The sequence below is a fragment of the Sinocyclocheilus anshuiensis genome, unplaced genomic scaffold (genome assembly GCF_001515605.1).
Source record: "Sinocyclocheilus anshuiensis isolate Anshui unplaced genomic scaffold, SAMN03320099.WGS_v1.1 scaffold904, whole genome shotgun sequence".
Classification (NCBI taxonomy): Eukaryota; Metazoa; Chordata; class Actinopteri; order Cypriniformes; family Cyprinidae; genus Sinocyclocheilus; species Sinocyclocheilus anshuiensis.
Genome location: NW_015552589.1, coordinates 146055 through 167404, shown reverse-complemented (window position 1 = coordinate 167404; position 21350 = coordinate 146055). Strand labels below are relative to the sequence as shown.

General features: G+C 39.1%; 1 protein-coding gene across 6 annotated transcripts in view; it reads right to left on the bottom strand.

Moving 5' to 3' along the window:
* Positions 1-1295: 1295 nt before the first annotated feature.
* The window catches only part of LOC107665489 (uncharacterized), a 26017-nt gene continuing 5962 nt past the window's right edge, over positions 1296-21350 (bottom strand). For 2 of the 6 annotated variants that reach the window (XM_016456394.1, XM_016456396.1), the window contains exons 2-9: positions 12715-12752; positions 11220-11255; positions 8863-8965; positions 7545-7763; positions 6187-6327; positions 4760-5052; positions 4259-4516; positions 1296-3586 (exon numbers count right to left, since the gene is read on the bottom strand). In XM_016456394.1, coding sequence (XP_016311880.1) covers positions 3353-3586; positions 4259-4516; positions 4760-5052; positions 6187-6327; positions 7545-7763; positions 8863-8965; positions 11220-11255; positions 12715-12752 — 1322 coding nt within the window. In that variant the 3' untranslated portion in view covers positions 1296-3352. The remainder of the gene's footprint in view (positions 3587-4258; positions 4517-4759; positions 5053-6186; positions 6328-7544; positions 7764-8862; positions 8966-11219; positions 11256-12714; positions 12753-21350) is intronic. The other 4 variants (XM_016456395.1, XM_016456397.1, XM_016456399.1 and 1 more) reach the window with 4 other exon arrangements.

Here is a 21350-nt window from a genome sequence, read left to right as displayed (position 1 = left end):
GAATTATGACATCATTGCTGTGAGCTATTAATGTCACCATCTTTTGGACATTTCACAAAGAGCTCTGACATTAAAGATGCTGAAAGTGTACTTTCCAAAGAATCTAATTTTGTTCGTTGAACACGAGACATCATTCACGTCAATCTTTCTCATTTCGCCTGCTCTCGAATTTCCAAAAACAACTATTAGATCTTTGAAAATGACTCTCATTCGGCAGACGCTAGTCCTATGATGCTCGAAATATCACAAAGAAAGACAACTCGCTGGCCTCATTAGTATAGAAAAATAAATGTTACCTCAGCATTGCATAACGGCATTAATCAAAACTCTCAAAATCATCAAAGAATATAAATCATTGCTAAACCAAATGCCTTCTAAATCTAAATTAGGCCTAGTGTTAATGTTGCCACATCCAAAATGTTTTTTTTTTTGTTTTTTTTTCTCTCTTTTGGAACGTATGTAAGTATCGACAAAGGTTTGGCGTGCACGCTAGTAGTCAAGGGCACTTCTTTCTGCAGCGGGTATTTAAATTACAGTTTATTAAATAATTAGTGGAAAGCCTGCAAGCATTAACCAGAAAAGCACCTTCTTTTCACTTCTTTCCACAGTCATACGGTCTATCGTGACAAAAACATACTTTGACCGAACATGTCAACTAGCCCATTACCACATGATTTTACTGAGGTAATGAGAGTTTATCTCTTTGCATTATGTCAGCTACAGGGAAAGCTATAACGTAAATAACATGGAAAATGCATGCATGCATGATATAAATGGCTCCTACATGTTAGTTCATCAAAAATGGAAATTAATGGATCCATGAGTGGTCTTCAAGATTCACAGTTTGGTTTCCTGTAGTCTCGGCCTCAACGGATTAAAAGCATCCAAAGTTTACTCCTCTTTTTGCATGAGAATATTAATGGAACGTCCAAGAATGACGACGATGACTCTTCAGTTTTCCTTTTGTTGTTCAGTGCAAATCAATATTGAGCAGCTCCGCCAGGCAGTACGCAAACGGATAAACACAGACATTGATGAGAAAAATGAAGCAGAACAGAACAAAAAAACTTGAGGACAGAACCGTGCTGTCGCTAAGAAGATAGGCAATACATTCGTTTATGTCCATAGTAGTGCATAAGTCTTAGTAACAATACAGTTAGGATGTTGAGTGTAAAATAGTGCAGTGATTCAGTGAAATAGTGAGAGTATCTTAATATATCTATACAATTTACTGGTCTTTTATAAATCTCTATAGCCGTTAACAAATGAGACAGACCTTTGCAATAAGGATTTTATTTACAGCACATGATTTGAATGAGGTTACAGGATGACACCGAATGGAGTTGAAGAAACTGCAAGATTGCTACATAGCTTGATTTTTATTCCTCAATAATCAGAAACCCATTTCTGATTTCACGCCTTGCTTTGCCATTCTGCACTTAAATGCATCATATTTCACAGAGTATGACAGAATTATGACATCATTGCTGTGAGCTATTAATGTCACCATCTTTTGGACATTTCACAAAGAGCTCTGACATTAAAGATGCTGAAAGTGTACTTTCCAAAGAATCTAATTTTGTTCGTTGAACACGAGACATCATTCACGTCAATCTTTCTCATTTCGCCTGCTCTCGAATTTCCAAAAACAACTATTAGATCTTTGAAAATGACTCTCATTCGGCAGACGCTAGTCCTATGATGCTCGAAATATCACAAAGAAAGACAACTCGCTGGCCTCATTAGTATAGAAAAATAAATGTTACCTCAGCATTGCATAACGGCATTAATCAAAACTCTCAAAATCATCAAAGAATATAAATCATTGCTAAACCAAATGCCTTCTAAATCTAAATTAGGCCTAGTGTTAATGTTGCCACATCCAAAATGTTTTTTTTTTTGTTTTTTTTTCTCTCTTTTGGAACGTATGTAAGTATCGACAAAGGTTTGGCGTGCACGCTAGTAGTCAAGGGCACTTCTTTCTGCAGCGGGTATTTAAATTACAGTTTATTAAATAATTAGTGGAAAGCCTGCAAGCATTAACCAGAAAAGCACCTTCTTTTCACTTCTTTCCACAGTCATACGGTCTATCGTGACAAAAACATACTTTGACCGAACATGTCAACTAGCCCATTACCACATGATTTTACTGAGGTAATGAGAGTTTATCTCTTTGCATTATGTCAGCTACAGGGAAAGCTATAACGTAAATAACATGGAAAATGCATGCATGCATGATATAAATGGCTCCTACATGTTAGTTCATCAAAAATGGAAATTAATGGATCCATGAGTGGTCTTCAAGATTCACAGTTTGGTTTCCTGTAGTCTCGGCCTCAACGGATTAAAAGCATCCAAAGTTTACTCCTCTTTTTGCATGAGAATATTAATGGAACGTCCAAGAATGACGACGATGACTCTTCAGTTTTCCTTTTGTTGTTCAGTGCAAATCAATATTGAGCAGCTCCGCCAGGCAGTACGCAAACGGATAAACACAGACATTGATGAGAAAAATGAAGCAGAACAGAACAAAAAAACTTGAGGACAGAACCGTGCTGTCGCTAAGAAGATAGGCAATACATTCGTTTATGTCCATAGTAGTGCATAAGTCTTAGTAACAATACAGTTAGGATGTTGAAAAGGGCAGCACTGTTTCCATTTGGGCAGTATTGTGCTTGGATATATTAAGAGCAAAAACATGTTTTCCAGGGTGTGTACTTGTGTGTGCATCAGTGTTTGTGCATCAGTGTTTGTTTAAGTGTGTGTGCGAGTGTGTTGGAGGTACCTAGGGGACACTTCACGCTAACGGCAAATTCGTAATGTTTTTTTCAGAATATACCTTTAAATACACATACATCCATACATTCATACTAACATACAGTACATACATGTTATATATATACATACAAATACATATTTGTTTCATTGGCTTTTAGTTTTATTACAAAATCAATATGTATTATTACTATGTGGATACTGTTAATTCAGTCACTTAAATATTTAAAAAAAACGCATGCACTTTCTTTTGGTTGTATTGATTTCGCAGTATTGCACTCTTCGTTTTCATTCGTAAGCGGCCTTGGACTCCAGCGCTCCTGCCATAAAACAGCAGCAGCAGCACATATAATGTATCATCCTGGCTTTGACACTCTCCCGCGTTTAGTCTCTATAGGTGCCCAGAGCCCTGTTCTTTTGGCGTTTGATAACGAATAAATCTGTTCCTGATGTGACAGTCCTTACGAATACACATCTGGGGTAAAAGAGCGTATACAATAGCTTAACTGGTGGATTATTTCACAGACAGTTTCGTTTTTTTCGCTCCGTTTTTTCGGATGCCCCTCAATTTAAACTGTCAGTTGGTTGCCACAACAACAACGGCCCCATCCCCCACCTCTTCTTTCTTCTCTTGTGATTGGACGACGCAGGATGTGACTTCGTAGGTCATGTGCTCAACCACTGGCTCTGCTGGTGCTTGCCCTGGGCTCATGCCCCCAGATGGGGTGGAGTCCTCTCTCAGAGATGGAGGGGTCAGGGCAGGAGTTACGGATGTCAGCTGGGGTTCGAGGGTAAGTGTTATGTCATCCTCCTTGAGAAAGAAATAAAAAAATGAAAGGAATAGTTCACCTAATTTGCTGAATTTTGCAAACCCTCAGGCCATCCAAGATGTAGATGAGTTTGTTTCTTCATCGAATGGGTGCCGTCAGAATGAGAGTCCAAACAGCTGATAAAAACACAGTAATCCACAAGTAATCCACACCACTCCAGTCCATCAATTAGCGTCTTGTGAAGTGAAAAGCTGTGTGTTTGTAAGAAACAAATGCATCAAGTTGTTTTAACTTTTAAACGGTCAATTCTGGCCAAAATACCAATCCATAATAGAGTCCATCCCCTGTTGTCCTCTGACATCAAAATCCATTGGCATAGTTGTTTAGAACTGTCTTGGAATGCTTTCACTTGTAAACAGTGTGTAATCTGTTCATATTTCTCTTCTGATTCAGAAAAGACGACTTCTTCACTGGAGAAAGCAATATTATAGATAGAGAACTTCAAAATGTATTAGATTATATGATGAGTGATTCCCGCTTCACCAGATGTTAATTGATGGAGATCCATTGGTGAGCAAGTGATGTAATTTCTCCAAATCTGTTCTGATCTTTACCCATCTACATCTTGGATGGCCAGAGAGTGAGTACATTTTCAGAAAATTTTCATTTTTGGGTTAACTGGTGGTGAAGGATGTGGAAATAAAAAGTGCCACCTTGACTTCCTCCTCCTCTTGCTGCTCTGGGATGCATTCGGTCTCTGCAATGGATTCCTCACCATACACTTCCGCCATTCCCATTTCGGCCATGGTCACGCCCATGTGTCCCAGCATCTCCACCTGATGGGGCTCCAGCTGAGCCGCCGCCCACAGGTCAGCCAGTCTCGGGTGGGCGGGCGGGCCCAAACTGTGAATAGTGCTGTTGGGCGTGGCTTGTAAGGAGTGAGAGGCGCTGTGCAGTCGATGTTCCAAAGACTTCAAGAGAAAACATGAGAAAAAGAATCAAGAATGTTTGCAGGTATGATGGGAAAAACAAACTTTGAAGCAAAAAAGTATTTTAATATCGGGTACGGAAGATACAAACATGAGTCCTGAACATCTTTAATGAGGGAATAAACTACAATTGCTAAAACAGGTCAAGCAGTAGAGCTAAACACAACTCTGTAGTGTTCCTCTGAGCATGTAAACATGGCAGCGTGTCAAACTGTGTTTTCTGACCTGTTGATACTGCAGGAGCTGCTGCTGCTGGTACTGCTGATACTGTTGGAACTGCTGTAGGTGGTTCTGCTGCTGCAACGTCAGCTGCTGCTGTGTCAAATAGTGGGTGGAGCCGTCATAACCCTCACCCGAAGCCCCACCCGCCATGATGTAAGAGCTGGCAGCGGGAGAAGCTACGACCGAGGGCTCATTGCTGATTGGCTCCCACGCATCAGAGGAGGAGAGACAGTAAAGGCCTTGGGAGACATAGGTGTGAGGCCACACTTCTGCCGAGGAATGATGCAATGGCTGGTCTGAAGGACAGAGACATGGAAACGAAGGAGAGACAGACGGAAGGTCATAAGGTGAGGGTTCAAATGCAGGTGAAACCAAAGTAGTTTCTAGAACAATAACCATATTAGCATCCACACAAAAACACGGTAACGTTCTAACGTTCTACACTTTGCAGTTTTGTCTGCCACATTAAATGCTCAAGTTCTTTAAAGCAGGGTGGATTCTGATTGGCTGTCAATGTTTTTTTTTTTATCAGCTGGAAAAAAAACTGGAAGTGATTCTAATGATAGCCTTCCTCTGTGTCGTTATCATTCTAGATGTGGTGTGGACTCTGCTATTCTTTTAAATTTTAAATTATTTTTTAAAACTAAATTCTAACATTTTAAAATTCCTTATGTTCTAATCATACAGTCAAATCATTTTAAAGAGATGATTTAAACCCAAAAATTAAACTGTGTCGGCCCCCATTGACTTCCATTGTATTTTTTTTTTTATCCATATAATGAAAGTCAGCGGGAGCCGAAACTCTTTGGTTACGAACATTCTTGAAAATATCTAATTTGTGTGCTCCTCAAAAGAAAGAATATCATACAAGTGTGGAACGACATTAGGGTGTGTAAATGAATATTCCATTTGGTTGGACTATCCCTTTAAAAATGTTTACAATCATGTTTTTTTTTCATTGTTACAATTCTATTTTGACATAATCAGGCCAAAGAGATGCTTTTTGTTTGGTGTTACGCTGCAACCTGGCTTCAACCCAGGGCTTGTATAAGCTCTGATAGCTAAACCTCAGGAAAAGTGCTGTTCTGCCATTCTCCCCCATCGCCTTTGGGCCTGCAGCTGTCACTGTGGCATCTCTGACACATTTCCTCACACTAAATAAAGTGGTGGCAATGCGCTCTAGACCTGTCAAATGGACTGGAAGTCACATCAGTCAAGGCTAGGTAAAAGCAAGGATGTGCTTAAGAAGTGTGTGCTTGTAATATCTGAGCTGTGGATTAACAAAAGATTGTTCCATTCATCTGAAGTCAAACAAAATGTAAAAACTTTAATGTAACATAAAATAAATTACTGTATATTGCCTTTATTAAAATCTCTCCAACAATGTCTTCATTCTGTTATGGCATGAGGTGGTTGTTGGTGACCCTCACCTCTGCTGGTGATGCTCTCCTGGTTAACCTCACTGAGGTGAGCCACGCTGCCCTGGTTGGAGTTGGCACAGAGACTCTCTCCATCCATAGAGTTCCAGGTTAAGAGTGTGGCCTCAGAGATGGCAAACTGCTGCATAATGCCTGCAAAAAGTCAATTTACTATTTTGATGTTTTAAAGACGAAATATACTCACAGATTCTCACTGGGTGGTTCACTCTGCTAAACATTTCCAAATTCTTATGTTGGCATATAAATACTACTGTTCAAAAATGTGGGGTCAGTATGGTTTTATTATTATTAATATTGTTTAAAAAATTCATACTTTTGTTTAGAAATGAAAGGATGCATTAAATTGATCAAAAGTGACAGTTAAGACATTTATAAATGTTACAAAAGATTTCTATTATAAATAAATGCTGCTCTTTTGATCTTTCTATTCTTCAAAAAATTTATTATGGTTTCCACAAAAATATTAAGCAGCACAACTGTTTTCTTATGATAATAAGAAATGTTTCTTTAGTACCAAATCAGCATGTTAGTATAATTTCCGAAGGATCGTGTGGCACTAATTTGCCATTATAGGAACAAATTACATTTTTAAATATATTAAAATAGAAAGCAGTTATTTTAAATTATAATAATATTTTACAATATTACTAATTTACTGCATTTTCAATTGCATAAATACAGCCTTGGTAAGCATAAAAGACTTTCTTAAACATTAGGAATCTTACAGATTACAAAATTGGAAATAACAATAAATTCTCAGAAAGGTTGTGTTAGTAAAAAAAATAAATAAATAAAATGAAATATTACAATTTAATGTAATTAATTGCACATTTTAGTCCCTATGAAATTTTATGATTTTAATATAAAAAAGCCCACATTTTTGTGCTGATAAAAACATTTGCTATTAATGTACTGCAATATTTATTTATTTATAAACACCCTTAAACCAAGATAAATTGACCAGAGAAGCAAAATTGCATGAGATATTGAGACTTTTAAGAGAATATGGAGTAAATATATTATGTGTTTTAGTAATATAATATTTATAATAATATAATTGCATTTTTCTGACCCCATGTTTTTATTTGTATTGAGCAACAAAACATGCCAAATTAAGTGAGGTTTAATCTTATAAGCTTACAAGTAAAACCCAAATATACTGATAAGTTAAAATATATATTTGAGGTACAGTTTAATTTAGAAAATGTTCAAATGTCCTTTAACGCTATAAATCATAGGCATACATTTCAACTTAATATGTTTGCACCCTGTACCACAACTGAATGTGAGAAGGGGGATGACATTTCTGTCTGGTGACTTTACCATAATACATTTTCCAATCATCTCACCCGCTGCCATTCGTGCCTCTTTTTCTCCGTCACTCAGGTCACTATAGGCGTCATTTTCAAGCCGTCTCTCCCTCTCGCGGTTCAGATTGGAGCGCCCCGCTCCCCCTTCTGGCCCTGCGGATGGTTTACCCCAGCTCTGCCACTCAATCATGTGGGCCACACGACCCTGAGCCATGGCAGTGGGCTTGGTCACTTTGTCCTTCATTGATCTGGTAACCCCTAAAGAAAAAGAAACACAAGTCAGTGCCTCTACAGACTCTACATGGAGCTGCAGAAAGGGGCGAAATGAAAGCAGCCAGGCAGTGTATTATGGGATATGTGTCATTTGTTTAATCACCTCACTACAGTAAACTACTGCAAGGCTCTGTGGATGATAACAACTGAATGAGTGATTATGAATGCGCTACAGTCTGTTGATTTGATCAATCGCCGCACAAGCGGTGAGAGAGATGCGATTGGTTGACCATGTTTAGAAATACATTATTCACAAGAGTAATGAATTACATGAGATTCATAAGCTTTTATGCATGTATGAATATTTAGAGCCAAAAGGGAAACGTCTAAACATATTTCCTTTAAACAAAATGGCTCATTAGCATGCAAACATCTCATTTGAACGGAAGACGCATTCGTTTAAAACGTAAGGCTCTGAATGTTAACGAGAGCTAAAAACAAGGTAGTCTCATGGTAACCTCGCTGACGGTTGCATGATTTTTCTCTAGGCTGCTGACAATGATAAAAACCCCATCTGATGAAGTGACTGCTCTCTTTAAATACTTTGATAAATCACCCCCGTTTGTTCCAGGGGGAAAACAATCTAATGGTATCACTTGAGCACTTCACCCCATTTTCAAGCATTTAGGAAAAACAAGAGAATTACAAAAGATACAAGACATGAAATCAAGAGAGATTCAGATACCTACGTTTCCCGAAACCTGTTGTGACAATGAGCAGTATCCATAAAAAAACAACAACACCACAACACACTAATGACCAACAGTTTACTTCACAAAACAACAAAACACACTATAATACACAGCTGGCATCAGACCGAAAGACGACGTTTCCCAGCAGCAAGCTTGTGGAGATGGATAGTGCACTTACGTCAGCCGTTTTTTTGTGAACTCTTGTTGTGTCTGACTGGGGATTTCATCAGTGGCTAAAGAGGCCATTGACATGCACTAATTAATGGAGGAGGCAGGTGGTGAAACTGGAAAGGGAGGGGAACCCACAGGGGCAGCCATGTTGGCTCCAATCGCCATCTCCTCCTCTGGAGCCAACATGGGGTCGGTTACCAGCTACCGGGACAGACACACACCTGACACACCTGTCAGAGAGGACTTAGCCAGAGCTCCAATCCCATAGGCGTTGGAGTTCCGCTTCAGATTGGGCAAAATGGAGGTGGTGTCCTCCATGGACAGCTGGCGAAAGAAAGAAAGAAAGAAAGAAAGAAAGAACGAAAGAAAGAAAGAAAGAAAGAAAGGAAGGAAGGAAGGAAGGAAGGAAGGAGAGAGAGAGAGAGAGAAAGAGAGAAAGAGAGAAAGAAAGAAAAAGAAAGAAAAGCAGCAAAAGTTAGGGAAGTGGGAGTAAAAATCAATGAAAGTAATAAGCCACGAAAATCACTGGCTCACTTTCATTATACACCGGCAATGATAAAGGACACAAAGGCTCAGTGAATAATTACATTTATTAATCATAATTGACAATAAACAATCCTTCTGCCAAGTAATATAGTTCATTAGCCTAGCTGTAAACTTTTTACTGTTGTGGTAGCAAATTAAACTAAAAGCACAATAAAATTATAGTTTAAAAATGAATATTCTGTTATCATTTATTTTGTAATTTAGTCACTCATAATGAAAGTAAGTGAGGATTGGAGCTGTCAAGCATCAAAATTATATTAAAAAAAAGAACCATAAACATCTGAATCTTCTGAAGTGATTCAAAAACTTGCCTAGCAAACAGACTGAAATTTTGTTAGGGAACAACTACATGATTCAAATTTGCTCCTTTTGTGTTCCATGGAACAAAGAAATTTAAAATGAAGATTGAAAGATTTGTCAGAGACTTAGTGGTGGTGACATTGACATTGTGCGACTGTGGTGTAGTTCCCTTAGCCTAACACTAGCTTTTTTACTTCTGGTCATTGTGAATTCATTAAAACTTGATGATGGAAACCTGTAAGAATGAGTGTTGTTATTGTTAGCTAAACTGAAGCTATTAAAAATCATTTTTCGTCAATTGAAAGAGCTGAAATTAAATAAATAAATAAATAAATAATTATAAGATGAGAAATTTTAACTTCAAATATGTAAATGTACATGAGAACTGAACTGAATTAAAATGTTAAAGAATAAAAATAAGTTAAAGCTAAATAGAAATATTCTAAAAACAAAACCTAATAAAAATGATAAAAGCACATAAAATTACTTAAACTTAAACTAAAATTACAATAAAAATTAAAAAAATGTGAAAATAAAAGTTAATTCAACATACACTGAACAAAATTATAAACGCAACACTTTTGTTTTTGCCCCCATTTTTCATGAGCTGAACTCAAAGATCTAAGACTTTTTCTATGTACACAAAAGGCCTATTTCTCTCAAATATTGTTCACAAATCTGTCTAAATCTGTTGTGAACAATATTTGAGAGAAATAGGCCTTTTGTGTACATAGAAAAAGTCTTAGATCTTTGAGTTCAGCTCATGAAAAATGGGGGCAAAAACAAAAGTGTTGCGTTTATAATTTTGTTCAGTGTATTAATAAATAATTTAATAGTAAAAACAAAACTTAAAATATCACTGGTTAGAATCATAAACTTTTGTTGTATTAACTTTTTTTTTTTCCATTCAAAGATGAGAGCAGATGGCACTAACTCCATGTGAACCACACTGTGTTATCATCTCACACATCCAGTGCCACCTACAAGTTGCAAAAATGGGCCAAATCTCAGACAACATGACGTGACCTATCAAGACCGCTCATACCCCAAAAGACACCTGCCAGCTACTAAACACTGCAGTGGCGTCATGGCAGACATTTAAGGTGAGTTTGTGATTTATGTTCATACAAACATTTAAGTATATTAACATCTCCTCCAGTAAAATTATTTTTCTACCATCATACTATTATGACATTTACCTTCACAACATCACCACTGAACACTACCGGTCAAAAGTTTGGATTATTATGTGTTTTAATGTTTTTGAAAGAAGTCTCTATGCTCACCAAGTCAGCATTTTTTATGTTTATCAAAAACAGTACTATGGTGAAATATTATTACAATTTAAAATAATTGTAATGGTTTAATTTTTTAATGTAATTTATTCCTGTGATGGTAAAGCTACATTTTCAGAAGTCATTACTCCATTTTTTCAGCGTCACATGATCCTTCAGAAATCATATTTGACAATAGTACTGTTTTTACCGTATTTTTGATTCAATAAATGCAGCCTTGGTGAGCATAAGAGATTTCTTCAAAAACATTATAAAATCATAATTATTCCAAACTTTTAAACAGTAGTGTACCTGACATAATATGTCCATGTTTTTTGAGCATTTGTTTAAAAAAAAATGCTGGATACCCCAGAGAGTCATATCATATAATTAAAAAAAAAACAAAAAAACAAGAGAGGCAGAAAGTATGAAGGGCAAAAGGTCAATACCAGACTTACATTGATTCCTTCCCAGGAAAATTCGGCACGTCCATGCTTGAAGCAAAGCAGATAACAGTTGAAGAATAGATGGGAAAGATACAGTGAAAGAGAAGAAAAGGCATGATTTCAGTTAGCAGGAAACAACAGAAGGCAAAACATCAAGCCAAGTACAGAACACTAGATCTGGAAGAACAACAGATAAACAGAAAGCAGGAGAAGGAGGCGAGACGCTGTTCATCTGTTATGAACTGTTGTGTAAACCATATATCTTTGTATGCACCCTTGTTGTGTTATACAGATAGTTCGCTAATATGGTGTAAAATATTCATGAATGAAGTACCACCTATAGTGTATCTGTGTTGATGTCTGCCATAGAAGTCTCTACACTGGATGAGGACAGCAGCAAGAGGAGATGGAGGCGACTTTGATGAGTAGCACTGGAGTAAGTAATCCTAGCCAACCCAAACATACTCACAGCGTGCGATCGATCGCATTTACACCGCACCCAGCGCAGCGAGACAAACACTGGTGCCAGTACGAACAGCAGTAGCCGCTCATTGTTCATTAAGAGAAAGATCAATATGAAAGGTCAAATGGAGGTCAGTATCAGAAAGGCATTGGCATGGGGCAAATGTCTGCCCCTTAGAAACTCCGAACAGACAACAGGCACAGTTGGACCGTTCGGGGGTTGATCGATTCGTTTCCCACCATCTTAGAGTTTATGGCTGCTTCTGTTACATAAACGTGGAGCTGGCTCCTAAAAATACATTTTTGAGGCTGGCTTGCAATTACGGCAGCCACCTACAATTTTTCTGTGGGGGGGCAAAAACAGATAGGTGCAAATTAAAAACATAGAATTCGTTTTCTTCTCTACCCAGTGATGAAGTAATTAATGTTTTGCCACACACTTTACGCTGTGTAAAACTTTGAATGGGATTTGTTTTCAAAACAACTTTTAAGTTACAATTATTAACAGAGGACGGCTGTGATTTAGTTATGCAAGGTTTTGTGTCAAATTCATCTGTGGCTGAGTGACAAGCCAGGAGCTGTTGCCCTTGGGTGGGACGTGAACACAGACAGCAAACAGGGAAGATGGATGAGGCTATGTATTCCCAGGAGACACACCCGTTTTACGGCAATACTGTACGGTAATGGCTGGGCTCTGGGGTCTGGCTCCCGTGGCCTTGCTGAGAATCTTAATATAGAGGCTTTTCAAATACACATTATACCATCAAGCTTTCTCTGACTTTCAGCGCTACGGGGTGGCAAGACGTGCGTGTGGCACGCAGGGGGTCTGCATATTAGCTAAAGACTTCATTAAAGTGTCATTGGGCACAAATGTCAGCACTCAGTAGGTATAATAGCTTCGGACAGAAATGCAGACATCGCAAAAGTTTTATTTCAGCAAAGGACATAATTTAGATGTGATCCTTAGAGCTTAAGCTCACAACATGGGACAAAGGTTTGGCACAAAGCAAATCTTAAATATGCAAAGCGCTGTAGTTTTCCTTACCTGCTCCCCATCTTTCCGAACGGGAACTGCATCCACCGCTGCAGGGAAAAAGAGAGAGACAGACAGAGAGAGAGAGATAAGGAAATAGGCATGTGGCTTATGCAACCTTTACCAAATATGCTAAGTCAAACTGACAGCTTCTCGCTACATTTTCTGCTGACATTCACACAAAGACCTAAAATTAGATTAATTATTTATCCAAAACCGCCAGCACTCTGTGGGGAAGGAGATTTGTTTCATCACGCTTTTATATTGCATCTGTCACGATAATAAGTTTGTATCAAACAAGCAGGACGACAAAGATGAAGATAATTCCAAACAGGCTTTAATAAAGCCACAATATGATTCAAGCAGCGAGAACAGCATCCAACCAAAGCGTAGTAACAAACAATGCCCGACAACTAAGGGGTGAAAGGCATGAACTTAAATACTGCAGTTAATAAGTTGTGCACAGCTGAACAGAATGACACAAATTAACAACCATGACAACAAATGCTAAGGGAAGATGGTGCAAACTGAAAACAAAGTGCATGTGATGTGTGTGAGTGAGTTTGACAGTACGCCCCCTCCCGGAAGGCACGGCCTCACGCCGGCAGATGAATGGAGGAGGTTCTGGAACAGGACGGGAATCCAGGATAGGGACAAACAAAAAGGTCTAAGGAGGTGCAGATGGAGGGGACAGCCAGGGAATGGCCTTGAGCAGAGGCAGGTGGATGATGATCCAGGCCACAGCCGAGACAGCGCCCCACGGCGGCGTTGCAGGAGGGATGAGCCATGGAGGTGTAGAGACAAATGCAACCATGGGGATGACCGGAGACGACGATGACATGGAGGAAGCCCACCGCGCAGCCAAAGAGCCAGTGCAGCGACAGGACTCCAAGGACCTAGGCGGCTGCGACAGTGCCGCAGCAACGACCCCCCGAGATGGCAGCAGGGGTCCAGAGGACTGAGGTTGAGCTGGAGTGACCGAGGGCGGAGGTAGTGCCTGAGGAAGGGCCGAGCTACAGTCTGCAGTGGAGGCACGGCGATATCCGACCCAGGCAGAGCCAATGGTCCGAGGGAGCCTGGAGTCGAGGAGTAGTGGAGGAGTAGTGGAGCGTGCAGAGGCATAAGACGGATCCACAGGCTTCCAACATCCAGGAAGAGATGGCTCCCAGCAGGCCTTAGGTGTTGACCCACCACTGAGAGGAGGCAATGAGGGACTGATGGGAGGTAGTGATGACTGAGTGGCAGAAGTAACTGGGGACTGGAGAAGAGCTTGGAGAGCAGTACAAAATCCAACACAAAATTCAATTTCAACAGAATTCTGGAGAGGTGGTGGGAGAGGGAGGTTGGGATATAACAGATTGATTCAGGTTGTAGCAAAGGGGATAGAAAATCAATCTCTCCAAAATCAAAACAGCTTTTGAGTGCGATGGCCAAACACTCACTCTTAGTGGCGGGAGGTTGGGCGGGGCTCACTTCCATCCCCACAAATTCCACATTCACTCCCTCAGCGACGGAGGAAGATGCTGGCTCATACACCTGGTCAGGCACGTGGTGCTCAGGCTCTGTGGCGATGTTCAGCTCTGTCGCTGTTGTGTTGTGGCAGAGTCACTCTCACTGCCTGTGGTGGGCACGGGCTGCCGATCCCCGCAGTCTGGGTGATGTTGGCTGGGCATTGGGTTGTTAGTGCAGCGGGTATTGTCATCGATAGGTCCGACAGTAAGTGGAGATTTGCAAGAAAGCAGCACCCACTCCTCATAACCCATGAAGCTCCCTCGAGGTGCTTCCACGGACAACTACGCTCTGTTCAGGCCAATGCAAAGAAATGTGAAGAGGCAGTCATCCGGGTACGATGTTAAATAAGAGAGGTTAAGGAACTCTTCTTACACATGTTCCTCGAGGGAGTAGTCCCCCTGCTCAAGGCACAACAGCACAACAGTCTAACTGGTGATGGAAAACTAAACAAACAAAAAATACACGTATTCCCACAAAAATTTTAATTACGCCGCTTCTATCAATTTAGTGGTCGGGTATTCTGTCATGATACTAAGGTTGTATCAGACAAGCAGGACGACGAAGATAATTCCAAACAGTCTTTATTAAATCCACAATATGATTCAAGCAGAGAGAACAGCATCCAACCAAAGCATAGTAACAAACAATACCCGACAACAAAGGGGTGAAAGGCATGAACTTAAATACTGAAGTTTATAAGGTGTGCACAGCTGAACAGATTGACACAAATGAACAACCATGACAACAAATGCTAAGGAAAAACAAAGTGCATGTGATGTGTGTGAGTGTGGCAGCATCATTCCTATAAAATGATAAAAACATTGTTATCATGCTGCTTGATGCAAATATGCAAATGAATAGGCATTGTATTGAATTGTAAGAGGCTTCCAAGAGATGCTGAATTTAAGATTAACCTCAAACAAGCATGTGCTAATAGAAGAAAATAATTCGGACATCTTTAATATTAAAATCATATTCATTAGGTTCATAAATATGTTTATTTTGTATTCTAGCTTCCTGTATATTTGCATTTTGGCATCATTTTGATTATCTTGATGGTGTGTGTGTTTTCAGTGACTCATTCAAAATGACAAACTAGAAATGACACATAACCCAGTTTGCACTAACATTTTGAATGATGTGCCTGAAAACAATCGCCCTGTAATGTTAGAGACCGCATAAACACATAATATTATAGCATAATGACTTTGTTTTTGAGACAAAGCAATAAATGGAGCCACAGCGCTCAGTGACAAAACTCAACACGGTGCATAAGGCCAACCAGCAATCAAACAATCATCTGTATCAAACATATAAACAAGAGTATGCAAACATGCAGGTGATCATGTGCACTGTAGGCTTATATAAAAGATGTTTATTGTGTTCCGACTGTTTTTGAGAATGGCACGCTTGCTGCTCAAGCTATCGTCTCTAGTGAGAGTAAGGATATGTTTGCAAAGAATGATAAATGGCTGTAAAGGAGAGATTGTGTAGAAGCCCTTACGGCATATGGAGATGGTTTAGTTTTGTATGCTAATTGCTAACTGCGGTCACTGCTCCCCTCATTTACAACAATCCAGATTCATCAATTCAATGTAGAACAAGAGTAAAACCTAGTGCCTGCTGTGCAGGTTTTTTTTCCTGCTACAATTGCCTCTTGTCAGATTGTACAATATGACCCCAATGAGACTTTGCGTAAAGCTGCATTCACACTGTGAGATTTTGCCATCTGACACAAATGTTGGAAATCGTGAAAGATGGTTATATGGTAAAATCCCTGAAAATTGTCCAGTATGCACCTTGCTTAAAATGCTAACAGACTTTCAAAAATTCATCACAAAAGCCCTATTGGGAATGGTAATTGTCTCTCATGGGGAAGGCTGTAAAAATACATTTGCATGGCTCTTCAGTGATAAAACTGTGTATTTAGATACTGATTTATTCATGGTGGAGGAGCAAGTTTTGTGGAAATGCACTTCTCACATTGTCAGTCACATGTTTAACATTTATTTAAATACCCTATTCAATGGATATTTATTGCATTTTATCTCTCTAAATGATGGATGTCATTTTTTTAATTAGCAGCCATTTGCAGAAACAAGTTAACACGGGTATTTAGTTGACTAGTTGCTGTTGCTGCCATAATAATGGCTAATAAAGGTTTACATGATTTGTGTTCTCACTGTAGTGAAGCGGTGATGTAATATTACTCCTGTAAAAATATTTCCAACATTTCAGAAATAAAAGTCTATTTTTAAAATGCATGCATGCTGAGCATGTCACACTAAAAGATCCAAGTCTGATGACTTTTCCATATGACAAAATAAATCTTTTATGATTTCTCAAACAGCAAAAAGTCTCAAACAGCAAAATTGTGGCCAAAATCGTGTTGTAAATCTTGCAGAAATTCTGTGTGAGAACCTTCACTGTGCACATGTGCAGTTATTAGTGAATGAGACCCTGTCTATCTGCAGTGCATGTGCTCTCTCTCATTCCCCCATCTCTCTCTATTCAATTTAGTTCTATTTAATTTAGCTCAATATCAGTGAAATTGAGTTGAGCATCAGCTTCATTCAATGAACTTATTTACAACAGTCCTAAACCATTGACTCAATAGAATAACAATATTTGTGATGGGGTTAATCGCATCAAAACAGAATGTCCCAGTCCTTGTTCTATTTGCATCTGATTTTTTTTTTTTCACTCCAAACTGTTTCGGATCTCAGAATGCATTAATTGCACCCCGTGCATGTGTGTGTGAGCGTGTCTTTTAATTGCTGGGCTCTCTCTCTGTAAGTACAGCAGAGCCTTTGGGCCTTAGGGCCATTTCCTCAATCAACCTAACCCACTCTGGAGAGATGGATAGAGCCATGCAGAGCGGTGCAGCTCTGGAGGAGACCAGTGAACAAGAGTGAAGAGTAAACAGAGAAAGACAGATAAAGTGAGTTAAGGTAAAGCAAATCTACTCATAATCAATTACAAAGGAGACAGTCAGAACCAACAGACCAGAAGATCAGTAACAATGACAAGATGAGAGCAATGATAGATAGATAGATAGATAGATAGATATCTCTCATGAAAAATGGGGGCAAAAACAAAAGTGTTGCGTTTATAATTTTGTTCAGTGTAGATAGATAGATAGATAGAACAACGGACAGCTAGAATGAACAATAGATTGAACTATAGACAGACAGAATGGTGGAGAGACAGACAGAATGAACAAGATAGATAGACAGAATGATTGATAGAATGAACAATAGATAGATAGCTAGATAGACACACAGAATGATAGAATGACAGACAGATGGAATGAACGATTGATTGAACTATTCACAGACAGATAGATAGACAGAAAAATAGAATGATAGCTAGAACGACGGACAGATAGAATGAATGATATATTGAACTAAAGACAAACAGAAAACGGATGGATGGATGAATCGCTGCACATCCCAGTTGTCAGGACCCATAACTTTCTATCCGTCTTTTCCACCATGATGTAGCCCCCTGATGTTGTTATGGACAAAACACTTCCACTCATGCAGGAAAACACATTGAGAAAATCCCAAGAGACATGAAGGATGAGCCATCGCATCCAAGGTCGCTAAGTGCCACATGGCCACTGCACTGTTTACTCTGCCCATCTACATTTATGACTGAGTCTGACACTGAGCATTATGTGGGCCGGAGCTTCAGGGGAAAGGAAAGCGAGAGCGAGATAGACGGAGAAAGAAGCAGTCAAACGGGATAAACAAATCTGCATGTGATGAGGATAAAAGCTAACTTCAATGCACAGTGAACGACAAGGAACAGGATGAAGATTCCTAGACACCTAGCGTAAGCCTGACGGTATCACGGGAAGAAGCAGCAGAAGATCTGCATTGCCAACAACCAGATGGAGGAACAACTGGACCATGGTACAATCTGGCTTGACAGATCTCACCGCCTAGCATGTCTGGGAACATCTTTGAGATTTTATTATACAGCAAAAGGTAAAGATGGAGAGAGGGAAGAAAAAGGTACAAATAAAAGAATGCAGGCCGGAACTCTGACACACGGTGACGCTCACAGTGACTCTGATTAGGAGCGAAGTCCAAGAGGCTGACTCACCTCCAGTACTGAGCCAAAAACACACAGAGAAGAGGGGGAGGGAAAGGAAAGACAGAGACAAAGAGGATGAGAGAAAGACTGAGACACTGAATGAAGGAAGGAAAGCTATGCTATGCAGTATAACAAAGAAAAACAGAGGACAAAAGCGGGTAGGCGTAAAGAGATTAAAATGACACTGAGTTTAAAGATGCAGAAAGAGAGAGAAAAGAGTCAGAGAGAGGCTCAGAAAGAGTCACGAGAGAGAGCACAGAGTTACAGACCATTTACACTTAATCGATCAGATTGCTATCCGATTAGGTTTATGTCTACACAAAATGGAAGATCAGATCTGCTTTTCCCAGGCTATATTAATGCTAATGCAGAGCTGTGAAATTTTCACTCTTCAGCTCAAATAGAAATCAGTGTTTGAGTTCTAAGATCTGGAGGTGTACATTTTCGTATCTGGCCTAAACAACAAGACGCATTTACACTTAACTCAGAGGCATCTTGTTTGTGTTTAAACCACTTCCTGAAGTGGTCTGAGGGTACGTTTACACAACAACGATTGTACTAAAAACATCTTTTGCATCTTTGAAAAGTTTCGTGTACAGACAACAATGTTGTCAAAAAATCCCTGTTCAGACGAATCCGTGAAAACAACTAAAAACGCTGTATTATGCATGCCAGGCCAGTAGTTGGCGATGTCACTTTGTAAAGAAACACTACATGCCTGCGCATACATGCATTCCTATAGACTGAACACGTAATATGCATGCACATGATGTCATCACTTTCACAAATTTACGTTTTTGTAGTTTACACAGAGACAATAATGGTATCATTTTTAAAAACTTGCACTGTGAAACCTGTTTTCAAAAGTTGGCCCCTAAAACGCCACTGTTGTATAAATGAACGGCCAAAAGGTACTAAAAGTTTTCCATTTTTAGTTGAAAACGGTGTCGTGTAAACATCCTTTTAGTCACAGTTGTGTCTTAGGGACCACTCACACTCTTTCATGATCATATAGCAGTCAGAGAAATAGAAATTAAGTGTGACCCAGTGAAAATACCCCAGCAAAAAATATATGAGCAAAAGACTAAACTTGAGTGAAAAAGGGGACAGTAAAAAAAGATGGGGAGTATGAGAAATAGAAACACATGAACAGAAACTAAACTGAACAACAGCAGAACTTGCTGTTGATGAGTCAGCTAGTTATCAAACTAGGACAACGTCTGGTTTGATAAAGTTACACCAAAATCTCCTTTTCTGTGCTATGCAAAGCTGCATAATGAATTTAAGCGAATAAATGCCCAAAATAAATATCAGCAAACTCTATCAGCAAGAATCTATGCTAAATTAGCTGGGATATATATTTATATATCCGTTAAATGTTTGGGTTCAGTAAGATTTTTTTATATATTTTATAAATATAGTCTCTTATTCTCACCAAGGCACATTTATTTTATAAACAAATTCAGTAAAACAGTATAAATATAAAGTAAATATTGTGAAATATTCTTTCAATTTAAAACTGTTTTCTGTTTTAATATATTTTAAAAAGTAATTTATTCCTGTGATGGCTGAATTTTCAGCATCATAACTCCAGTCTTTAGTGCCACATGATCCTTCAGAAATTATTCTAATATGCTGAATTGCTGCTCAAGAAAATGTCTTATTATTATCAATGTTGAAATCAGTTGTGCTGACTCCAGTCTTTAGTGCCACATGATCCTTCAGAAATTATTCTAATATGCTGAATTGCTGCTCAAGAAAATGTCTTATTATTATCAATGTTGAAATCAGTTGTGCTGCTTTATATTTTTATGGAAACATTAAACTTTTTTTTTCAAAAGTTCAAAAGAATATATATAACGTAAGCAACATCTTTCATTTACAAGTAAAGCATTAAGAGAGAGAGAAAGGACGAGAACATTTTATTGCATTTCATTATGGTTTTGACTTGTGAGGCTGAACATTTCTTCACTTGGGACTTAAAACTCACCTCTAAATTATCGGTTTATAAAGGGACCTTCAACCTAATAATAATGGAAATCTGTAAAAGAAGCAACTGCTTCTACTGTCTCAAACTTAGTTTGAGCGAACAGACAGGTGAAACTGGATGGCAGCTGCTTAAAATAAGAAAAGTCAGGGGGCACTTTTAGAATAAAACCTAGAAGTAACCTGAGGATCAGGTCCCATTATGGACAGCACTGGATAAGAAGTGATAAGAGGTACAAATTCACCAGAAGACATTTGAGAACTTCCTGGCTGTCACTCCCTGTGCCTCCATCATCCTCTTTCTCTCCCTCCCTCCCTCCTTCCCTTCACTGGTCTGACTCATTCTTTGCAGCCCTTCTCTCTCTTTGTGATTCCTTCTGCCCCTTCTGCCTCCTCCTCCTTGAGGAGTAAACCTCTCAATCATACTGAGCCAGTCACCTTGGACCGTGTCAAGCTGGATCATGCAATCACACACGCGCAAGAGATTGAGTGTGTGTGTGAGAGAGAAAGGTAGAGAGAGACCATCTGCATGTCAGCTTGTCTGTCCCTCTTTCAGAGCTTGAAATTAAATCAATACAAAGAGGCATCCCTGGGTAACGCAATAGCTCAGAACAGAACAAACACGTACAAAGAGCAACCCAGTGCAAACATCGGCATTAGTGCCAAGAGCTCAGCCATCTATACCTGATGCCCTCCCAAACACACCTACATGACAGTTCTCACCCACAATCCTGTGACAAACAAATACATTCGCCGTTTTACAGATCTATATGTACATTTATTCATTTAACAGATGCTTTTACCCAAAGAGACTTTGAAAAAGTGATGTATCATAAAGCACTCAGCAAACGAGAGAAAAGTATTTTATTGCACAACATTGTGTGACTGTTCTTTCAAGCTTGCCAACACATACTTCTCTCAACTTATTGCTTGTTATATTCACTCTGCGACACTTGCTTGGGATTGAACCATAAGATCAGATCATTCATCATTCGGCTACAGTGACAATACTGTTCAACTGCTCTGGAATATGTATTATGGAATATATA